The sequence below is a fragment of the Bos indicus x Bos taurus genome, chromosome 21, assembly GCF_003369695.1.
Source record: "Bos indicus x Bos taurus breed Angus x Brahman F1 hybrid chromosome 21, Bos_hybrid_MaternalHap_v2.0, whole genome shotgun sequence".
Lineage (NCBI taxonomy): Eukaryota > Metazoa > Chordata > Mammalia > Artiodactyla > Bovidae > Bos > Bos indicus x Bos taurus.
Window position 1 is genome coordinate 69746326 of NC_040096.1, and position 21283 is coordinate 69767608.

Sequence of the window (21283 nt, forward strand, 5' to 3'; positions counted from 1 at the left end):
CCCCTCTAGCTAGCAGCTGTGCTCCACCTCCTGAACCCTCCAGCGAGCAGCTGTGCTCCACCTCCTGACCCCACCAGGGACCCCTCCAGCGAGCAGCTGTGTTCCACCTCCTGACCCCTCCAGCGAGCAGCTGTGCTCCACCTCCTGACCCCTCCAGTGACCCCTCCAGTGGGCAGCTGTGCTCCACCTCCTGACCCCTCCAGTGACCCCTCCAGTGAGCAGCTGTGCTCCACCTCCTGACCCCTCCAGCGAGCAGCTGTGCTCCACCTCCTGACCCCTCCAGGGACCCCTCTAGCTAGCAGCTGTGCTCCACCTCCTGACCCCTCCAGCGACCCCTCCAGTGAGCAGCTGTGTTCCACCTCCTGAACCCACCAGGAACCCCACCAGTGAGCAGTGACAGTCACTGCCCTTGGCCTGAGTGCCTGGACACAGGACACTTGAATGGAGGTGCCAGCCCACGTCCTGGAGGTGGGTGCTCAGAGCCCATGACCCCTGTCAGTGCCTGGGGACCAGAGAGACCTCCAGGAGATACCAGGATGTTCTTCTGTCCCTACTCAGACCCCCGTTGGAGATCAGGGACTCTGAGAACCCCAGCAACCACGAGTCTGTCCCCTCTGCCAACCCATAGCCTTGGCCTGGGTCAGAGACCCCCAGGAATCACCAGGCTGCTTCCCCACTCCCAACCCTAACTCAGACCTCCCTGGGGATCCAAAAGCCCCCACTTCCCAGAAATCACCCCAGGCCTTGTGGGCATCCTGTGGGTGGATCCACCTGCTGCCCTCTGGGCCCTGCTCCCTGTGGCCAGTGGATTAGCCCTTCAGGTCCCTGAGCTGTTCCATCACGGCTGCCCCTCCACCCCATTCTTCCCCTGAACAGCCCAGGCCCCCTGGTTCTCTGCCTGTGGACCCCCAGGGAATTCCAACTACAGCCCCATCGAGAGAGGATTAAGACCCCTCAAGGCCTTCCTCAGCCCCCTCTGCAGACCCCCGCCTCAGGCTCAGCCCAGTTCATTCAGCTCAGCCTATTCAGCCCTGTTCAGCCCAGTTCAGCCCAATTCAACCCTGTTCATCCCATTTCAGCCCAGCTTAACTCAGTCCAGTTCAGCCCAGCGCAACCCATTTCAGCCCAGCTAAGCCCTGTTGATTCCTGTTCAGCCCAGTTCAGCTCAGCGCAGCCCAGTTCAGCCCAGCTCAGCTCAACTCAGTCCAGTTCAGCCCCGTTCAGGCCATTTCAGCCCAGCTCAGCTCAGCTCAACTCAACTCAACCAAGCCCAGCTCAGCCATGTTCACCCCAGCTCAGCCCTGTTCATCCCAGTTCAGCCCTGTTCAGCTCAGTTTAGCTCAGATAAGCCCAACTCAGTCTAGTTCAGCCCAGCTAAGCCCAGCTCAACTCAGTTCAGTTCAACTCAGCCCTATTCAGCCCAGTTCAGCCCAGATAAGCCCGACTTAGCCCAGTTCAGTTCAGCTCAGCCCAGCTTAGCCAAGTTCAGCCCAGCTCAATCCAGCTAAGCTCAGTTCAGCCCAGCTCAGCTTAGCTCAGGTCAGCCCAGCTCAACTCAGTCAAGCCGAGTGCAACTCAACCAAGCCCAGCTCAGCACAGTTCAGTCCAGTTCAGTCAGTTTAGACCAGCGCAGCTCAGGCCAGGTCATCCCAGCTCAGTCTGTTCAGCTTGGCTCAGCCTAGTTCAGCCTTCCTCAGCCTTATTCAGCCCTGTTCATCCTAGGTCAGCTCTATTCAGCTCAGCTCAACCCAGTTCAACCCAGCTCAGCTTGAGCTAAACGCTCAGCTCAGCCCAGCCCTGTTCAGCCCAGCTCAGCCTGGTTCAGCCCCGCTCAGCTTAGTTCAGCCCTGTTCAAGCCAGTTCAAACAAGCTCAACCCAGTTCAGTCCAGCTCAGCCCAGTTCAGCCCAGCTCAGCCCGGTTCAGCCCTGCTCAGCCTAGTTTAGCCCTATTCAAGCCAGTTCAACCCAGTTCAGCCCAGCTCAACCCTTTTCAGCCCAGCTAAACCCGGTTCAGTCCCGCCCAGCCTAGTTCAGCTCTGTTCAAGCCAGTTCAAGCCAGTTCAGCCCAGCTCAACCCTTTCAGCCCAGCTCAACCCGGTTCAGCCCTGCTCAGCCTAGTTCAGCTCTGTTCAAGCCAGTTCAAGCCAGTTCAGCCCAGCTCAACCCTTTCAGCCCAGCTCAACCCGGTTCAGCCCTGCTCAGCCTAGTTTAGCCCTATTCAAGCCAGTTCAAGCCAGTTCAGCCCAGCTCAACCCTTTCAGCCCAGCTCAACCCGGTTCAGCCCTGCTCAGCCTAGTTCAGCTCTGTTCAAGCCAGTTCAATCCAGTTCAGCCCAGCTCAGCCCTGTTCAGCTCAGCTCAGCCCGGTTCAGCCTAGTTCAGCCCTGTTCAAGCCAGTTCAACCAAGCTCAACCCAGTTCAGCCCAATTCAGCCAACTTCAACCCAGTTCAGCCCAGTTAAGCCCAGATCAACCCTATTCAACTCAGCTTAGCCTAGTTCAGCCCAACTCAACCCTTTTCAGCCCAGCTCAGCCCAGTTCAGCCCAGCTAAACCCAGGTCAGCCCAGTTCAGCCCTGTTCAGCCCAGCACAGTGCAGCTCAACCTAGCTCAACCCAGTTTGATACAGCTCAACTCAGCCAATCCCCACTCAGCCCCACCCCTCCAGGGTAGGCAAGCTCACTAGAGAAAATTCTAGCCCAGCCCAGCCCATCCAGCCCAGATAGGTTTGGGTTGCCATTTTATCCAATCTAGCCATTCTAGTTTGGCTGTACTCAGCTGAGCCCAGTTTCTTCTGACTCAGCCCACCTCAATCCAGCCGAGTCCAGTCAAGTCCATGTCCACCTAGTTCAGCTTAGCACAGCCTGGTTCAGCCAACCCAGGACAGTTGACTACTGAGCTCTGCTCAGCTGGACCAGCCTGGTCTAGGACAGCCAAGACAGGCTACCCTGGCCCCCTGAGGATGGCATCTCTCCAAGCCACCTGGCTCAGTCCACCCAGTTTAATGCCAAATCACCTTGACTCCAAGCAGCCCAGCTCACTTCAGCTCAGTGCACAGTCCCACGTGGCTGAAGACAGCCCATATGGCCAGTGAGGCCCAGCTGAGGCTGGGATGGTTCGTCTCCCTCCTCATAGCTCCGTCCACTAAGCCACACTTGGCCCAGAGGAGCCTTGCCTGGCCTACCTGAGTCAGGGTGGCTCAGGCCAGATGATATGGGTGCAGCACTCTTGCTGTGTTGGCTGGCATGTAGACTGACCCCTGCAGCTTTCTCCCCTGACCCTGGGCTGGCCGCCACTGTCCTGGCTGGCTGTGGGCAGATCCATGCTCAGCCCACTTTCCAGGCCCTGTGTGTGGTCCCTGCCCTGGCCCTGACCTGTCTGAGAATCTTGACCCCTTTGTCTCCTCCAGGTCAGCTCCGAGCATTTTCTCCCTTTCCCGTGTCCCCATGTGGGGAGTGGACAGTGGAGAGACAAGCAGTGACCTGCAGGCTGTGTTCCCATGGCAGGCAGTTCAGGTATCTTCTCCCAGCAGGGTCTGGGCGGCTCCAGGAACTGGGACGCCCGAGGTGCTGGGTCCTCCGTCATGTGTCTATGGCTGATGTGGCCCGTCTGGCCAGTGGTGGCCATCTGCAGGATCCCTGGATAGGCTCCCGGGTGAGGTGAATCGTTAATACCCATTGCTGTTATTTTTACATCCAGATGGTAGGGCCTGGGCGGGGATTGGGGGAGCTCTGCCTCACTGCTCTTGCTAAAAATGGGGTGGGAACCCCCGGAGGCCTCAGCAGCCCTGGAACTTCCCTTCTCTCTCTGTTCTTGGGAAGTTGACAGAGTGATGGCAGGTCCCAGGCCAGGCTCCTCTCTGTGGCCTCACCCCCCAGCCTCTGCTGCTGGGTCATGGCCTCTCTCCTCAATGCCACGAGCTGCCTTGGTAAGCCCTTGGCGTGCACTGTGGTCGTGTGATGGCCAGGAAGGGACAGGGCAACGGGAACAACCACCACTGTCCCTGAGGCCACCCTGCCAGGGAGAGGTCGAGGCCTGGTGGCCTCAGAGCCTGCGGTGGATCCTGGGGCTACCCGAGGGCACACTGGCAGGAGGAGCAGGCTGGGGTCTGGCCCACTGGGGTGGCCTTGGCTGTGTGTGCGGGGCCATGAGTCCAGCTGGATGTAGGTAGGGGAGCGACAGCCCGCCCGCCCGCAGGCTCATCCTCTGTCTGTGTGCCCGCTGCCCTATCACTGTCCTGCGGCCAGGTTCCCATCAGGCCAGTGAGGGCCTGGGGAAGGCTGGACACGAGCTTCCCTGGAGCCTGGGGTGGACCGTGCCACCTGGGCTGCCATTGTCCATCCAGGGTGTGAGGACAGCATGACCTTGGACCTGTGGGGCAGCTGGTCCCCCGCAGATGCTCACCAATGTGGCTCAGCCAGTGATGGCTGAGTGTCGGCCTTGCCTCTGTGTTGTGGACCTGGGCTGCAGGACCCTGTCTCTTGGACCCAAGACGTCCTGGGCTGGAGGTCCGCATGCCAGAGGCCTTGTCAGGCCTGGTCCCCTTGGAGGGCCAAAGACCCCAGAGGGAGAGCTGGATGCCTGGGGGTGGACCCAGTGCACAGAGTTGGGGCCCCGAGGACCCCAGAACAGATTGTCCTGGTCTGTGCCACCCCTCCCCCCTTGGCCCCAGGGACAGATGGTGCATGGGAGGTGGATGGGAGAACACCGAGTTCCCTGGAAAGACCCAGGGTTCTCAGAGAAACCACAGGGAGGGCAGAGCCCCACCGGGGAGCCTCCTGCCAGGTGGTGTCAGGCCCTGCAGCCTTCACTGTGTGAGTGGGTCTGGGGCTTGGCCTGTCCGCCTGGGCCCACCCCGGCACCACTTTGCTCATTCTCTCCTGCTTCGGGCACTCAGGGCAGAGGCCTTGGTGCCCAGCCAGCATGTATGTTCATTTGGCTGTGCTGGGTCTTAGCTGTGGCACACGAGATCTTTAGCTGTGGCATGTGGAAGCTAGTTCTCTGACCAGGGATCGAACCCAGTCCCGCTGAATTGGGAGCATGGAGTCTTAACTGGTGGACCAGCAGCAAAGTTCCCCCTTGCTAGCTTTCAACTTGTGATAAGCTTCTCCTGGTTCATCCCTTGGCTGTTAATGCTGCTTATTGAATCCTGTTCATTGAACAGAAATTCTTGATTTCCACATGATGGATTCATTGGTTATTTACCCTCCAGCCTGCACATTCGGGGCTGCTGTGTGGGCTTCCTGGGCCTGCCATAGCAAAGGCCACATAGTTGGTGGCTTAAAACCAAAGAAATGGACCCTCACATTCTGGGAGTCTGAACTCTCCAGAAGGCTCCAGGGGAGCAGCCCTCCTGCCTCTCTCAGTGCCTGGTGGCGACCAGTCTTTGCCTCCATCTTCACATGGTCATCTGCCCTGTGTATCAGCTCCTCCTGTTTTAAGTCATTGGACTTACCATGCCTCTGAAATCTAGTGTGACCTAATCTCAAGGGCCTTAAGCAAATGACATTTGCAGAGACCTCATGCCCAGACAAGGTCACATTCTGGAGTTCTGGGAGGACGCACATGGCACCAGGGAGATGCTCTTCTTTGCCAGCCTCGGCCAGTCCCTTTCTTTCAGCTTTAAAGTTGGCCTTTCTGATGTAAGTGTTGGATTCCAGCAGGCTCCCCCCCACCCACTCACCTCGCAACTGCTGCGGAGTAGAAACGCAGGTTGAATTTCTCCATGGAAGAAGCCAGTTTCCCCGCTCACCTCAGAAGCTTTCCTGCTGCCTGACAGTGCCGTGCTCACTGTAGTCCAAGCTCCTAGGAGCGACCAGGCTGTTCTGAGTGCTCTCCAATCCTTGGGCCTGCTGATTTGTGCATGAGACCACCCTTTTCAGTGATGGTTAGGGGATGTGTTAACACCGAGGGGGACAGTCTCCCCAAAACCCTTCATTCTTTGCTTTATTTTTCAAAATGGTCTAAGCTGTAAATGGATCTCAACAACCAACCAACCAACCAACCAACCAACCAATGCAGCTGGGATTTTGATTTGGCATACACTGTATCTCTTAGTCTGGGAAACAAATGATACTTTAATAAGCCATCCCTTTCTTGACTAGTGTATCTCTCCAGCCATTCAGATTTCTTTTATGCCCTTGAATGGAATTTGTTTTTTTTTTTCTCCAAAGGCCTGGGACATTCTTTTCCAGGTTATTCTTTGTACTGCTGTTGCTTGTGCTGTCTTTTCTATTGCAGTTTCTAATAGGTTTTGCTGACACGGAAGAACACGACTACTTTTGGTAAATTGGTCTTGCATAGAAATTGTGCTGGTTTTCTTGTTAGTTCTAACAGTTTGCTGATTGTGTTGGCTTTTCCTTGGAAATGATCATATCATCTGCAAATAATACCCATTTCACATCTTTCCTTTCAATTGTAACAGCCCTGTTTCTTTTTCCTTGTCACATTCCATCGGCCAGGACCTCCAATAATCTATTAAATGATCATCTTTCAAACTGTTTTGACATTATAACAGTAAAACTGTATTATAACTGTATTATAACTCTAAAACAGTCCTTGTTTTACATTATAATTTCGTTCATATGCGTACATTATTTATGAAAGAATAGTGAGAGTCTTAGTTGCTCAGTTGTGTCCAACTCTTTGCAGCCCTGTTGGCTGTAGCCTGCCAGGTTCCTCTGTCCGTGGAATTCTCCAGGCAATAATACTGGAGTGGGTTGCCATTTCCTTCTCCAGGGGATCTTCCCCACCCAGGGATTGAACCTGGGTCTCCCGCATTGCAGCTAGCTTCTTTACTGTTTGAGTCACCAGAGAAGCCCACTATTGTTTATATATAACACATATTACGTATATTTATTTATGTAACTGAAACAAAAGTTTCATGAAAATATTTAGTCTTGTTATATACAATGCATAGATTTTTCTCATTTTTTTATTTGTTAGAAAAGGTTTTTTATTAAAGGTTTTTTATTTAAAAACTTTTATTATTAAACCATATAAAGGCTTTTTATTCTTTCTTTATTAAAAAGGTAACTCTCTGATTTGATTTCACAGTCCACAAATAGTCAGGTCACATGTGTGAAAAGCACCGCAACATAGCATGACAGAAGGGACAGGCATACTTGCTTCCTCTCTGTTGCCGCAATGGTCCAGGGGCGAGTGACGAGGATGCAGACAGAACACGAAACCTGGTGCAATGGGTCGGGGACCTGCAGCCTCTATTGGACTGGCATGTAGAGCACTCCGAGTCCAGCTTTTATTCCTAATTGCAGACTGCAAGACTTTCCCAGGTCTCATCTTTCTCAAGACACACGCAGTGTTAATCATGTACTGCTAAATGTCCCGGACGACACTGACATAGTCCAGATCTCCTTGTTTATACCCTAGGCCATTCTCTTCTGGTCTAGTCTCAGGAACAGTTAGCAAGTTCATAGGCAGCGTTCACGCCTGGCGCCGACCCAGTGTTCCAAGGTCCATGTTTTCATGATCCCAGTCATACTCCCTTCTGGGTCTGGCCTTGGGGTTTGAAAGTTAATCATTAATGCAGTTTCTTAATATATGCTGTTTTTCCAGATTCTATTTCTGTGGGATCTCTCAAGGCTGTGAAAGTACATTATTAGGGATTCGCACTACACATCTCCAATCTTGTGGGAATGCCTCTAAAGTTTGTCTGTCAAATGTGTTCCCTATAGCTTTATTCCTTCTTTCCTACATTCTTGTGGGTTAATAAGTACTTCTTAGCATTCCATTCTAATTCCCCTGTCGACTTTTTAGATGAGTCTCTTTGCATTATGGCTTTCATGATTATAATGTGCATCCTGAAGTCACCACGATGAACTTAGGTTAAATATTTTGCTACCTCACATAGGTCATTAGAACTCTGAAACCTTTCGTTTCATTTATGAACTCATCCTTTGCGCTATTATCATGTACATTGCATCCATACATATTAGAACCCCCGCAACATACTGTTGGTAATTTTTAAACAATCAATTATCTTTTCAAGAAACTAAGAGAAGAAAGATAATTTTTGCACTTGCATATTTACTGTCTCTGCAGCTCCTTTTTCCATCCTGTAGATCTGAGTCTTCAGTTGGTGTCATTTCCTTTTAGCACAAGGTGCTCTGTTAGCCTTTCCTTTACTGCAGGTCTCTTGGAAATGCACTCCCTCAGGCTTTGTGTGTCTGTAAATGTCTGTTATATGTTCATACTCACTTTGGGATGATATTTTCTCTGGATATAGAGCTCTGGCAGAAACTCCCCGTTCTACTGTTTCCTGGGCACTGCTTTTCCCTCTGAGAGGCCAGGTGTGGTGTGCTCACTGCGCATTTGTGTCAGCTCTCTGACTGCTCTCCAGGCGTCCTCTTTACCTTTGCTCTCATCAGTTTCTGCAATATGCCTCCACACGGTGTATCATATCCTACTTACTGTTAGGAACTGGCTGAGCTTCCTAAATCTGTGAATTGATCTTTTGGCCACATTGGGAACTTTCGGCTTTTATCTCTTCAAAGACTTTTTCTGCCCCATTCTATTTCTCGTCCCTTTCTAGGACTCTGGTTTTACGTATTTCCAAGTGTTTTGTAGTGTCCTGCAGGACATTGAGTCTCTTTTCTTTATTTTCTCCAATATTTTTCTCTGTGTTCTTTGAATTGGATTAAAAACATTTTATTGATATATAAAACACAGATTTAATGTGTATCTATATATTATTTAAAATGTATTTTACATATGTAACACATTAGAATATCTAGAATAAATATAGAATATCTCTATATTGAAATGCAGTTTTCTGACCTTTCTTTTAGCTTCTTCAATCTGCTGTTAAGCTCATCAAGTAACTTAAAAAATTCAGAATTGTAGTTCTAGTTCTAGAATTTTTATTTGGTTCTTGTAAATAGTTTAAAAATTTTCTGTAGAGATTATCTACTCCATTGACAACCTTGTATTTTGACTGTGGGTCACATTTTCTTTTTTCTTTGCACAAGTAGTGATTTTTGAGTGTGTGCTGGGTGTTGCAGATTAAATGTAAGAAAGGCGATGGGTTGTGTGCTCTTCCTCAGACAAGGATTGATTTTCTGTTGGGAGGCAGTTGGCTCCAGTCTGTCTGCTGTGACACCATTCCTGTATCTGGTGGTAGCTCAGGTCGCCTCAGTTCTTCTGACCTCCTGTTGGTGCCTCTCCCAGGCCCTTTGGAGTTTTCCCTACACATGCACAGGGAAGGGGGCAGTTGAGGGTCCGTGCAGAGTGCGCATGCGGCACTTGGGGGTCCCAGGGAAGGGGCAGTTGAGGGTCCGTGCAGAGTGCGCATGCGGCACTTGGGGGCTCCCTTCTGTGGCTCTGTCCTTTTCTGGACCTGTCTGCTTAAGTCCCAGCTGCCCTTGCATGCAGCCCTGCGTCCTGTGATGCAATGCTCGTGCCGACTGCAGTTCCTGCTCGTGTCCTAGCTACACCCGGCGCCTGGCCACAGGTACCTTCTCAGACTAACATTTCAAAGGGTCTCCAGTGTCTTTTGGGCATTCCCCAGTGCCTTCAGATCCTTTTTTAGGTAGTTTTTTTTTTTTCCTCCCACGGCTTATAATTATTATTTGCAAAGGGTTAGTCTGGGCCAGGCTGCCCCACCTGTGCTGGAATCAGAACTACTTTCTCTGATGTGGTTTTTCACTTTCATTTCCCTGGTAACAAGCATGTTTCCTTTCAAACGTTTGAGGGCTGTTTGGACATCTTTTGTGAAACATCTGTTTAATTCTCTTTACCACTTCTCTGCCAAACTGTTTGATTTTTCTGATTGGTTTGCAGGAGCTCTCTCTACATTCTGGATCTGTTTCTGTTGTATATGTTAGTAGGAGAAACTGTGAAAGTCTTGGCAGTGGGTCCAAAGGCTACTTCTTGTATTTTCTGTGGAAAACAAGGTGCTGTCTTGAATGCCCTTCAGGGTTGTCTGATCCTAGAGGGCTCTACGATCTTCACTGTCTTTGAGCTACTTCATAACTCCATAAGCCATGGATAATTGATGGCAATGCAAATTCTCTGTTTTGGAAGGACAATTGTTTCTTCCCTGCCTCTCATTTATAAACTCATTTCTTTTAAAACACTTTATTTATTTAACTTTGGCTGTGCTTGGCCTCTGCTGTTGTGGTGAGCGGGTGCTACTTCCTCGAGGCAGTGCGCAGGCTTCTCGCTGCGGAGGCTTCTCTTGTGCAGCGCAGGCTCTGGGGTGTGTGGGCTTCAGTAGGCGTGGCTCCTGGGCTCCAGAGAGCAGGCTTGATAGTTGTGGCTCCCGGCTTAGTTGTCTGGGGCAGTGGGATCTTCCTGGATCAGGGAGGGAACTTGCATCTCCTGCAGGAGCAGGCGGAGTCTTTACTACTGAGCTGTGAGGAAAGCCCCTCCAGAAGGCATTCATTTGTTTGGCTGTGTTGTTCTTCGTCTTGGCGTGGGATCTTTCATTGTGGCATGCGGGCTCAGCAGTTGTGGTGTGTGGGCAAAGTTGCCCCATGGCATGTGTGCTCTTAGTTCCCCAGCCAAGGAGCTAACCTGTGTCCCCTGCATTGCAAGGCAGAATCTTAACCCCTGGATCACCAAGCACGTCCCTATGAACTCATTTCTGCACCCTTGATTCAACTGTATGCATGTGACACTTTGAACTCTCCTTTGCACTGGGTGTGGCCCACTAGTGAGTGAGTTGCACTGTGAGGAGTGTCCTTTGCGTGTGTGCTCGTCCTCAGATTGTGTTTCGAAACCTGCTTTTCAGCAGGTCACTGCCATGTGCTCCCACGCGGCCTCACGCAGCCCGAGTCCAGGAAGTCCTGTGGCCTGGAGGGCGGGAGACCAGGCGTTGACAAGCAGACCCAAGGCAGCCACACCATTGCCCTGGGGCTCTGCTTCAGGGAGTGCCCCGGGAAGCTTGCCCTGACCCCGCAGAAGGGGCTGTTTCCCCGCTGTAGGGCCTCCTGCCCCAGCTCCCCATTCATAGCCCTGGTTGTGGCAGCCCTCACATCACTGCTTGTGGGACGACTCACTCGGCACCTGCCTTTGCCCTGCTTTGTCTTTCCTGAGGTCAGAGGCCACGCCTGTGTCATTCATCAGGGACACTCGGTGGCTGGCTTGATGGCAGAGTTGCCCTCTGGTGAGGAGCTGTCCAGCAGATAAACGGACGTACCTGCACAGACCTCCCAGGGCTTCTTTCTCTCTGAAAGCCTCCCGGCTGGATGGATGCCCTCAGGCAGCCTGTCCTGAGGGCAGGAAACTGACCAGGAGGGCCTCCCAGGGTCTCTGTCAGAGGCAGCCTGGACAGTGGAGACAACAGGAGCTTTGGGCTCAGAAGACATAGATGAAGCCCTGGCACCTCCCTCCCGCCAGAGGCAGGGGGTTCCCACGGGCAGGGGCTGCAGGCACTTGCTTTCTTCAGTGGTAAGGTGGTGGCAGTGACCCGGCCTCATGGGGTGTCATGGGCACAAAGGGAGGTGAGGCCCTTGTGAGCGTCAGTCCCATATGCCCACTCAGTGGGCCCATTCACTCCAACACTAGTCTGGGTGTTGCTGTGAAGGTATTTTGTACTTGCCTACAACCAAAGGGCTTCGAGTAGAGGAGCTGACCCTCTGCTACGTGGGCAAGCCTCATCCGACCAGTGAAGGATCTGGAAACAGAACTGAGGCTTCCTTGGGGGGAAGGAGTTCTTCCTCAAGACAGCAGCAGGTCTCTCCTGGCTGAGCCTCCAGCCCACTGGCCCGCCCCGCGTGTGTGAGCCCTGCCTGCCAGCCCCGTGCTAGCAGAGAGCCAGCTCTTTGTAAGAAAGCTTGTGGTCTCTGTATGCCGATGTGCGTGTGTCACCTACGTCTGGATCCATCCTCCGCTGTATTTACAGCTGTCCCTAGTTGTGCATGTATACACGTGTAGCTGTATTGTATGCATATATGCAGTGCATGCGTCATCTTTGTCCTGTTGGTTCTGTTTCTCTTGACAATAGTCTCTGAAAACTCTGGAACAGTCAGGACTCTGCACACATCAGACGTGTTATTACGTTTATACTCGTTGCTGAGCTCACGTTGCGCAGTGGTGTCTGAGGATGACTGTGTCGCCAGCTCTCACCAGGATGCCATGGTACCAGCCCCAGGTGAACAGGCTGCGGTGTCAGGCCATATTTCTCTTTTGCGGCCGTGTCTCTTCCAGGCTGTCTGGGCTTCTCAGTTCTGGGATCCAGGCCAAAGGAGCAGGTGTTTCTGAAACTTGCCATTGTCAGGGTGGAGGGACGGAGCAGGTGTGGATGCTGCCATGCATGCTCCTGCAGCCGAGGCAAGGCCGGTGGGAGGGGAGCACCGTCGTACTGAGGGACAGAGCCATGGGGGGTGCATGGTGAACCGTGGGGACGGTCACCAGCGTACCCCCAGGATGAGGACACACTCAAGGAGCCTGAAGCCAGCTGCCTGAGAGCTGGTGTGTCAGCCGTGTCCTGTGACTGCGCTGGATTGTCTGTGTCTCTGACGCTGTTGGCTCCTCACCTGGCTTGATTCCCCACCGGGAAGCTCTACAGTCCCCCTTGGCCTCTCCTCTGGCTTGTCCTCTGCAGCCCACATTTGAAGGGAGCCCGGGGGTAGCGGTGGTGGGCACTAACATCCAACCTGAAGCCATGCTAATGCTGTGACCCACACCTCACTTACTGGCCCCTAGCCACAGCCCACAACCGGGCCATTCTGGGTGGGTCTGGGCAGGCCTTGGCCACAGTGACCCCAGCCTGCAGAGCAGTCTGACGAGTCCACAGGGGCAGTGGGCAGATGGGTGTCCATCCTGGCTCCCTCCCTTGTCAGGGGTTCAGACACATCTGGGGATGCCTGTAAGAGCCTCTTGGGGGTGGCCCATCTGCTCTCCCCACCCCTCCCCCACAGGCTGACTGACCCTGTGACTTTGGGCTGCCTGGTGCCCTGGCAACTGCAGTGCCAGGAGCCTGTGGACCAGGACTCCGCAGGAACCTCACTCCCTGGCCTGGCCAGTCCCTGCGCCCGCCCACGCAGGCTGAGCTCATGGTGGGGCTTTGGTAGCAAGTGTGTGGGGTCTCGTGTGCCCACACCCTGACTGTGGTGGGTCCCTCCCCCATCTCAGTAGCCCAAGTGTTGCTCTGCCAACCCAACTGGGTCCTGGGGGTGGGGGCATCTGGCCAGGAGTTTCCTGTCTCAGTGGGTCTGGCTGCTCTGACTGGGCACCACAGACGTGTGGATGGCAGACACGCTCTCACCGTTCTTGGGGCAGGAAGTTCAAGGTCACAGTGCTGGCAGACTCAGTGTTTTGTGGGGGCTGCTTCCTGGTTCATAGGTGGCATCTCCCTGCTGTGCCCTGACACAGGAGAGCTGAGAGCTCTGGGGGTCCTGACAGGGACTCCAATCCATTTCCCGAGGGCTCCACCATCATGACCACGTCATCTCCCGAAGCCCCACCTCTGAGTGGCATCACATTAGGGCTGAGGGCTTCAACACAGGGGGGAAACATTCAGTCCAATGCACCTCCTCTTTCCCTGTCCCACTCACACTGACCCCTCTATAGCCTGGGCCCCCCAGGGATACCACACCACTGAGGCTATATCAGGTTTCAGAATTCAGATGATTCCCATGGGATAAGGCAGGAGGCTGGGACAGGGGGTCTCATTGTGGAGGGGTGTGTGTGTGTGTGTGTGTATGTGTGTGTAAGATGCATATGGAGGTGTGTGTACATGAGGTGAGACACTGACAGACGTGTGTCAGGACTCCTGTGTGTGTGCTTAGACACAGATGGAGGTGTGTTTACAGGAGACACACTGACAGATGTGCGTGTGTCAGTGAAGGTGGAGGTGTGTGTACAGGAGTTGATACACTGACAGGTGTGTGTGTGTGTGTGTGTGTGTGTGTGTATGCAGAGGGAAATGTGTGTACACGTGGTAACACACTGACATTGTGTGTGTGTGTGCGTAGATGCAGATGGAGGTGTGTGTACATGTGGTAACACGCTAATGTTGTCTGTGTGTCTCTGTGTGTAGACTCGGAGGTGTGTGTACACCAGATGACACACTGAGGGGCGTGTGTGTGTGTGTATGTGTGTAGATGTGTGTGTGTCTCTGTGTGTAGACTCAGATGGAGGTGCGTGCACACCAGGTGGCACAGTGACAGGCGTGAGCCGGGACTCTCTTGGGGTGAGGAGGCAGCTGGAGGCTGACCTCAGGCTCATGTGGGCACAGCTGGAGTGGCTCAAGGGCAGGCACCCCCACTGGGCTTCAGGGGGCATGGGGAATGTGCAGAGGTTGGCATGAGAAACGGAGTATTTCCTGCCACATCAGTGAATGAGCCTGCCGCAGCCGTCAGTGACTGCGTCCCTCCAGTGTGAGCCAGTGGCCCTGAGGGCACTCAGGACTCAGAAGAGCACTTGCCTCCTAGAAGCCCGCAGGCTGCAGCCACTCCCTATGGTGAGTCCTAGGGAACTCAGGATGTGAAGATGCAGGATGCTGGCCCCAGGATAGCTGAGGTGCATATGAAAGGAACCATGTCAGCATACTCAGACTCTTGTATGTTCAGGTGTACAGAAAAGTGCTAAGTCCCTGAGCTTGGGCTTCCGATTTTATTTAATTAACAGTAACCTTTTGACATTCAGATTGCCTGCCCTTTGTTGCAAACTTCTACATGCTGGCTCCTCCCCTCCCCTCCTCATAGTAGTTCTCTCAGTGTGCTTGAGGTGCTGCCCCCGGGCTTGAAGTCCTAAAAATTCCTGCCCAAGTAAACACAACTCGTGACTTTTATGTTGTGAATGCTTTTAAATAGACAGAGGGAAAGTGTGAGGAGGGGTGCTCTGTGGCGTGGCTTTTGAGAGGTCAGCATGGGAGTCCTGGAAGGTGGGGTCAGTTCTCCAGGGGCCCATGGGTAGCCTTGCCAGGGGTTGTGTTCAGCTAGGAGGCCAGAGAGCCAGTGCTTGAGTTGGCTACCCTAGCCTTCCTGATGGCTGGACCAGCTAGCGGCTGTTGATGGTCTTGGGGATGGATGTGAGGGGCAGGGCCCAGGGCTGGGCAGGCTGGACAGCTGATAGGATGGTCAGCGTCTTGGTTAGATGGTTACTGAGTGGGAGAAGCAGAGTGTGGGGGACCCCCAAGAGCCTGCTGGCAGAGAGGCCTCATGTACATGTGGCCTGGCCGGGTCCCCCAGGGCTAGATGGTTTCCTGGACCATGGTGTCCACCCCGTGGCCATCCTGCTGGCCCCCTCCCAGCTCCCAGTCTTACGTCTGGTCCTCTGAGTGATGTGTGAAGTCCTCTGTCTGTCCCTCTACCCACAGGAGCCTGGATCAGCACCTCCGAGGGCCTTGGGGTGATGCGGTCATGCTGACATGATGGCAGCTCTCTGTCTGGAGCTGGTGTTGCTGGGCCCAGGCCTGGGCTGTCCAGCGGCAGGACCTCCCTTTCCCCCGAAAGGCTTGGGCAAACACTGGCATGCCCCCATGATGACCCAACTCCCCGAAAATGCCCTCCGAAGAGAGCCCAGCACGGCCAGCACCCTCCCAGGCCTGGGCCCCCACTTGGAACTGTCCCTAAGCACGATCCTCCTCCTCCCTCGGGGAGTGTCCAGTCTCCTCAGTCCCTGGTGTCTGTGAGGATGGAGTCCTGACTACACCCTGCACCCAGGCCGGCTGACGGACACAGCGGCCTCATCGCATGCGGGCGGCCACCCTTCCTGGTCCCTCTCTGGAGCCCTGGGCCCCTCCTGCTTTTCCTGTGGCACAGCCATCACCTCTGTGCAGCCAGGCTGAGCACGGTGTCCCCAGCGCCCTCTGAGGTCCTTCTCACTGACTGTGTCCTGAGCACTGAACCAGGTCAGGGGTTTGACACCCCTCCCCCAGCTGCCCCTCCTGGCCCGCCTTCACTGGTGTCCCCTCCTGCTCTGGGTTTCTGGCATCAACCCGCCTGTTTGGGGCAGAATTGTGACCCCCAAATTCAAGTCTTGCAGCCCTGACCCCCAGACCTCAAGCATCACTGCTTCTGGAGGTGGCGTCTCTGAAGAGGTGATGAGGGTGAACTGGGGTCCCAGGGTGGGCCCTCGTCCAGTCTGACTGGAGACCCTCTAAGAGGAGGTGAGGACAGAGACAGGCACAGAGGGGTGCCCCCGTGAGGACACGGCGTCTGCACCCCATGGAGACAGGCCTCAGCAGGAGCCGGCCCTGTGCTCCTGGATCCGGGGTCCCAGGCTCCAGGGTGTGAGCGGCGCCGTCCGTGGTCCAGCCGCCCGCGGTGTTTGTTACAGCCTCCTGTGCTGACCACCCAGCACGGGGCGCTTGTCTGTGGCTCCCCTGGCTTCAGGCTGGCCTCTGCCTGGGAGGCGGAGTGGAGCCCTAGGGGTGGGTAGCAGGTGGGAGTCAGGCACCCACGGGTCAGGTAGGGATGGGACCAGGGACCCTAAGTGCAGGTGAGTGGGGGCAGGAAGCCCAGGGGCCAGTGGGGGTGGGGCAGCCAGGCTGTGGACTCCTCAAAGGGAGAAGGTGTGTCAACATACGGAGACTGGCCAGTGAGCTAGGTGAAGTAAAGATGCTTTATTGTCATTAAAGAGATAAAGAGACAGCAAAGAGAAAGAACAGGCCCCCACATTAGGCAGAAGAAGCTTCCCAAGCTCTGAGACTGTGGTCCTTCCTTCCAGTCTTAGGGGCAGCGCCTCCCATCCAGAGACGCCCATGCACATTTCTGCAACGACGGGAGAGTCTGTACTGTGAGGTGAGGTGGGGCCCTGGGGCCTGGGGCTGGGCCTCTGTGGGTCTCTGGTCTCGCCTCTCACCCCTGCCCTCAGTGCAGGCCAAGCTCCTGCGGGACGTGTCAGGCTGTTGGCCGCCGGATGGACTGGCTGCCCTGCCATTCTGTATTCTGGGAGCCTCTCCAGCTCTGTCCACTGGGAACCGATCACCAAGCTCGTGTCCAGGCGGTCCGTCTGGCTGGACGTCACCCCTTCCTCCACCAGCGCTCCTGCAGCCCAGGCCTGCTCACAGCAGCGTCCTCGGTGGAGGTGGCCTGAGTAACTGTTAGTGGTCCTCCCAGGAACTTGGACAGCAGGACAGCTATTCCCAAGGATCTGAAACAGGGGCCTCCTCCAGGGACCTTGGGTCTGGATCCCAGCCTGGACAAGATGCGGGTGCCCTTTGCAGACAGCCCTGGACCCGTGCATTCTTGGTAGGGCATGTGGCTGCAGTGGTGTCTTGCAGGCTGTGCGGAGGCCCTTGGCGTCCATCAGCTCAGGTTGGGGAATCACCTGCTGTCCACTTGGGTCTTTGACGGGGGCTGGGGCAGACAGTGGTGGCCACAATGCCAGAGTTCTGAGGTACGGGCCAAGAAGGGCATGAGCTCAAGGATTAGTGAGTTCATAAGGCAATGGGACAGACCTGGCCCAGGCTGAGAGTCACGAGTGGACAGGTGTGGTCCAGTCGGGTCTGAGGTGGTCCGGGTGTGGCCCACAGGAGCTCTAGGCGCCCTGTCCGATCATGTTTCTGTAGTTGGGAGTGATCGACTGCTTCAGCTCCACCACGGATGAGAGGATCCACTTCACCTGCCGGGGAGAGTGGGGTGAGTGCAGCCTGAATCTCACCGGGCTGCTCCCAGGGACAGGGAGTGGACAGCGAGTGGACAGTGAGGGACAGTCAATGGTTGATGAGGGGCTCTGAGGGGATCCTGGGGACAGAGGGGGCCCGAGGGCCAGCAGGGTGGCCTCCCACCTTGAAGAGGGTCACGGTGGCGCTGTAGCAGACGCTGAGCAGGAAGAGTGTGATGAAGATGGAGATAGTCGTCCAGAGCCCGTCCAGCTCCCCGTCCTGGGCGTCCGCACAGATCTCCTCCTCCAGCAGCAGGTCTGCACAGGGAGGGGTGGTCAGTGCTGTGTCTGCCCACGGGGGGCTGGGCAGGGTCACTGGGGTAGGGCAGGGCTCCCTCTGGGTGGGGGGAAGGTGGCGTGATCTCCCCATGGGCCAGGCAGGGGTCACCTGAGGTCAGTCTCTGGGGCCCAGCCCCAGCCCCAACCCCTCCAGCCCTGGCCACTGCCTGGGCCTGGCCTGTGGTGTCCTGCTCCCATCCTGAGCTGTGCCCTGAGCTGGGGCCCTGACCCCACCTCCCCGCAGGACAGAAGCTCAGTTCCGGGCCTCCTCTGCCCTAGGGGCCAGGCCTGGAGCCAGGAGGGTCAGGAGAGCACACGTTCCTGGGCCCTGCCCCCGGGGAGGGAGGGCTGACAGCACCGGGCCTGAGGGGTGCTGTGCCCGAGGGGTGAGGGTGTCGGGACGAGGGGCTGAGTGGGGATCTAAGCCTGCTAGGGAGGGGCGTGGGTGCCCCAGGGGAGGCGAGGGACAGATGTCTGACCTGGTCAGTGTGGTCAGTGTGGGAAAGGGCCACTGAGCAGCCCATGGGCGCTGGAGGGTGGGGCCCAGCTGGTGTCCACAGGGAGGGCTCAGAAGACCCAGCTCTGGTCTGGGCCCGTGGGGTCACCCCATGGGTCCCCGAGTGCGAGACCTGAGTGTGTGCAGGAATGTGGGTTTGTCCGGGGGTGAAGTGTGCTCATGTGAGGGTGGACACCTGAGTCCGTGTGGAGGAGGCTTGGTGTGGGCTGTCTCGTGTGCGTGCGGGGCTGGGGCTTGTTGTCTGTGGTCTGGGCTCCGTGTCCGCACGGAGCAGCTAGGTCCCTGCCCTGGACATTCAGGGCTCTCGGCCTGGACCCCTTTCAGGCACAGGGATGACCTCCCCACGGGTGCACAGGCTTGGCCCCGGGCAGGGAGAGCTGGGCAGAGCCTCCTGGCCGAGGGAGGGTGAGGCCTGACCTTGGGAGCCTGAGGGTGAAGCAGGGCCACCCCCCGGCCACGCGTGGCTCCAGGCAGGCCCAGAGTGGACACAAGGACTCTGGACACCCAGGGACAGGGGCCTGGGGACAAGGATGTGGCCCTGCCCCACAGCGTGGGCTGGAGCAGAGGCGGGAAGCATTGGGCCTCAATCCCTGAGGGTCTCGGGGGCTTCCCCCGTTCCTGTCCAGAGTGTGGCCCTACAGGTGGTGGCTGGAGGGGACCGTGGAGGTGCGCCTCTGGCTAAGCCCCTCTGTGGCCTCGGGCAGCGCCCAGGTGGCCTGCTGGACCCACTCACTGTGTGTCTGGCCCGGAGTGGGGTCAGCTCCCCCACAGATGCTGAACAAAGTGGCCCAGAGTCGGCTCAGCCCACCCCCGCAGGCCTGGCGGCCACCAGGGCTCTACCTCGGAAAGAACCAGCACAGCGTTGCAGGGTCCCAGGGCGGCCTGGGTGCTTTATTCACGGCGGCCCAGGAGGAATGCACACAGGGAGGGGCTAGGGCATCCTGGCTGGACCTGGAGCCCGGGGAGGGTGGGCTGGGTGAGGGCTTGCTGGTGCAGGGACGTGAGGCTCATTTACCCGCAGACTTAGAGGTGGACTTCTGCATGTAGTGATTGTGCAGGGCCTCGTGCATCACCACACACGTGTAGGTGTCTCCTCTCTGCCAGCTGTTCCTGTCCACCCTGAGCTTGCTGTACAGGAAGTAGGAGCTGTCGGCGTCCAGCTGGGGCGGGGTCGTGCGGTACTTGTCCTCCGACTCAGTCTGCCGGTCTCTCTGCCACTCCACGTCTACATCTTCTGGGTAGAAGCCGATGACCATGCAGGTGACGCTGACCGTGCTTTTGCTGAGCTCTTCCTTGGGTGGGTCCAGGACATACACCTGTGGCTCCCGGGCCGGCCCTGTGGGGACAGGAAGGCTGTTAGCACAGCGGTCACTCTGATTGGCCCACGGGGCCCTCCCGGTCCCGTCCACCTGGCCCACCTTTGCTCCTGGAGATGATCCTCACGATGGGGGCCGAGAGGCCTTTGATGTTGACCTTGCACTTGAACTCCTTTCCTCCAGTCCAGTCCTGGTGCTGGATGGGCAGGGCGCTGACCACGCGGTACGTGCTGTTGAACTGCTCCTCTCTCGGCTTCGTCCTGGCCGTGTGCACCTCCACGTCGTCCACGAACCAGGAGAACTGCACCTCGGGGTTATCGTGGCCCACGTTCACCACCACACACGTGACCTCAGGCTTTCCTGTGATCATCAGGGTGTCTTTGGGTTTCGGTGGGAAGATGAAGACAGATGGTTCCCTCACGCCTGATGGCAGAGACATGGCAGGAGATTAGTATCGGGGTCTCACTCATCCAAGGCAGCCATCCCCCTCCACCCGCACACCCTGAGTCCTCCTGGTGCTGTTCACATCCGCTGGATGGAGAAAAGGTTTCCCGACTTACAATGCTGGTTATTAGGCTTGGAGCAGTCACTGGAGACCCCTGCAGAGAGAGCAGACTGGGGGTTACCAGGGGCAGGAAGCCATGGGCTGGGCTTAGGGCAGGGACGGGTTTTAGCAGGTCTGAGCCCAGGGCCCGTCTCTGTGGGTCCAGGCGTGTGGACGTCGACCCACCTGCGGCCACCCTGGACCTGGCGGAAACTCCAGACAACCCCCTCCCCAAGCCTGCAAGACTGTCAGGAGAGAGACAGACAGGGCCTCCCCTGACACACTGGGCCTGGTTCACAGCACCCCTGGGGGTGGGGCCCCTGCAGGCAGTGGGGCTGACCCTGGTCTCCTGGTGTGGACACCCTCCCCGGGGACCATCTTCTCACCAACAGCCTTGTCCACCTTGGTGCTGCTGGCCGGGTGGGCTACGTTGCAGGTGAAGGTCTGTCCTGAGGTGCTGGCGGGCACGGTCACCATGCTGCTGAGAGAGTACAGCCCGGAGGACTGAAGGACGGCCGGGAAGGTGTGCACGCCACTCTTCAGGGCACCCGAGTTCCAGGTCACGGTCACCGGCTCGGGCATGTAGCTGGAGACCAGGCAGCCCAGGGTCACCCCCGAGCTGGACTTGTCCCCGCAGCAAGAACTCAGAGGGTAGACTTTCGGGGCTGTGGTGGAGGCTGTGAGAGAGGAGGCTGGGTGAATGCGGGGTCCAGCAGGACCTCAGGTGCCCAGGCCTGGGGCACCTCCGAGCCCAGCCACCACCTGCTTCCAGGGTCTGATGACCGGCCGGCATGGTGGCCACCCGGCTCTCTGTACTGCAGTTGGGGTGTCTGGACACAGCTTGGGTCGGTGAGTGTGGCCTCCTGGATCAGAGCCCAGGGCCCCTTCCCTCCTGTGGGTGCCTGGCCCTTCCTTTGGCCCCTGTTCCCTCAGCCTGGAGGAGCCTGTCCCCCTCGCCCTGCTCTGCCCCCGGCCCCCGTCCGGCCTGGCCTCAGCCCTGCAGGCCCGTGACTTCCGGGCCAGCTCTGCGCACAGGTGCTCTGGGCTCACATCCT

The 21283-nt window shown here is 56.5% G+C and overlaps 1 gene segment (V, D, J or C); it reads right to left on the minus strand.

The window, feature by feature from the left end:
• Positions 1-16509: 16509 nt before the first annotated feature.
• On the minus strand, positions 16510-21021 carry LOC113879620. The segment is given in 7 exon segments: positions 16510-17530; positions 17697-17830; positions 19384-19704; positions 19787-20107; positions 20245-20283; positions 20615-20920; positions 20991-21021. Coding segments are annotated over 7 exon segments (1236 nt in total).
• Between the last annotated feature and the right edge of the window lie 262 nt (positions 21022-21283).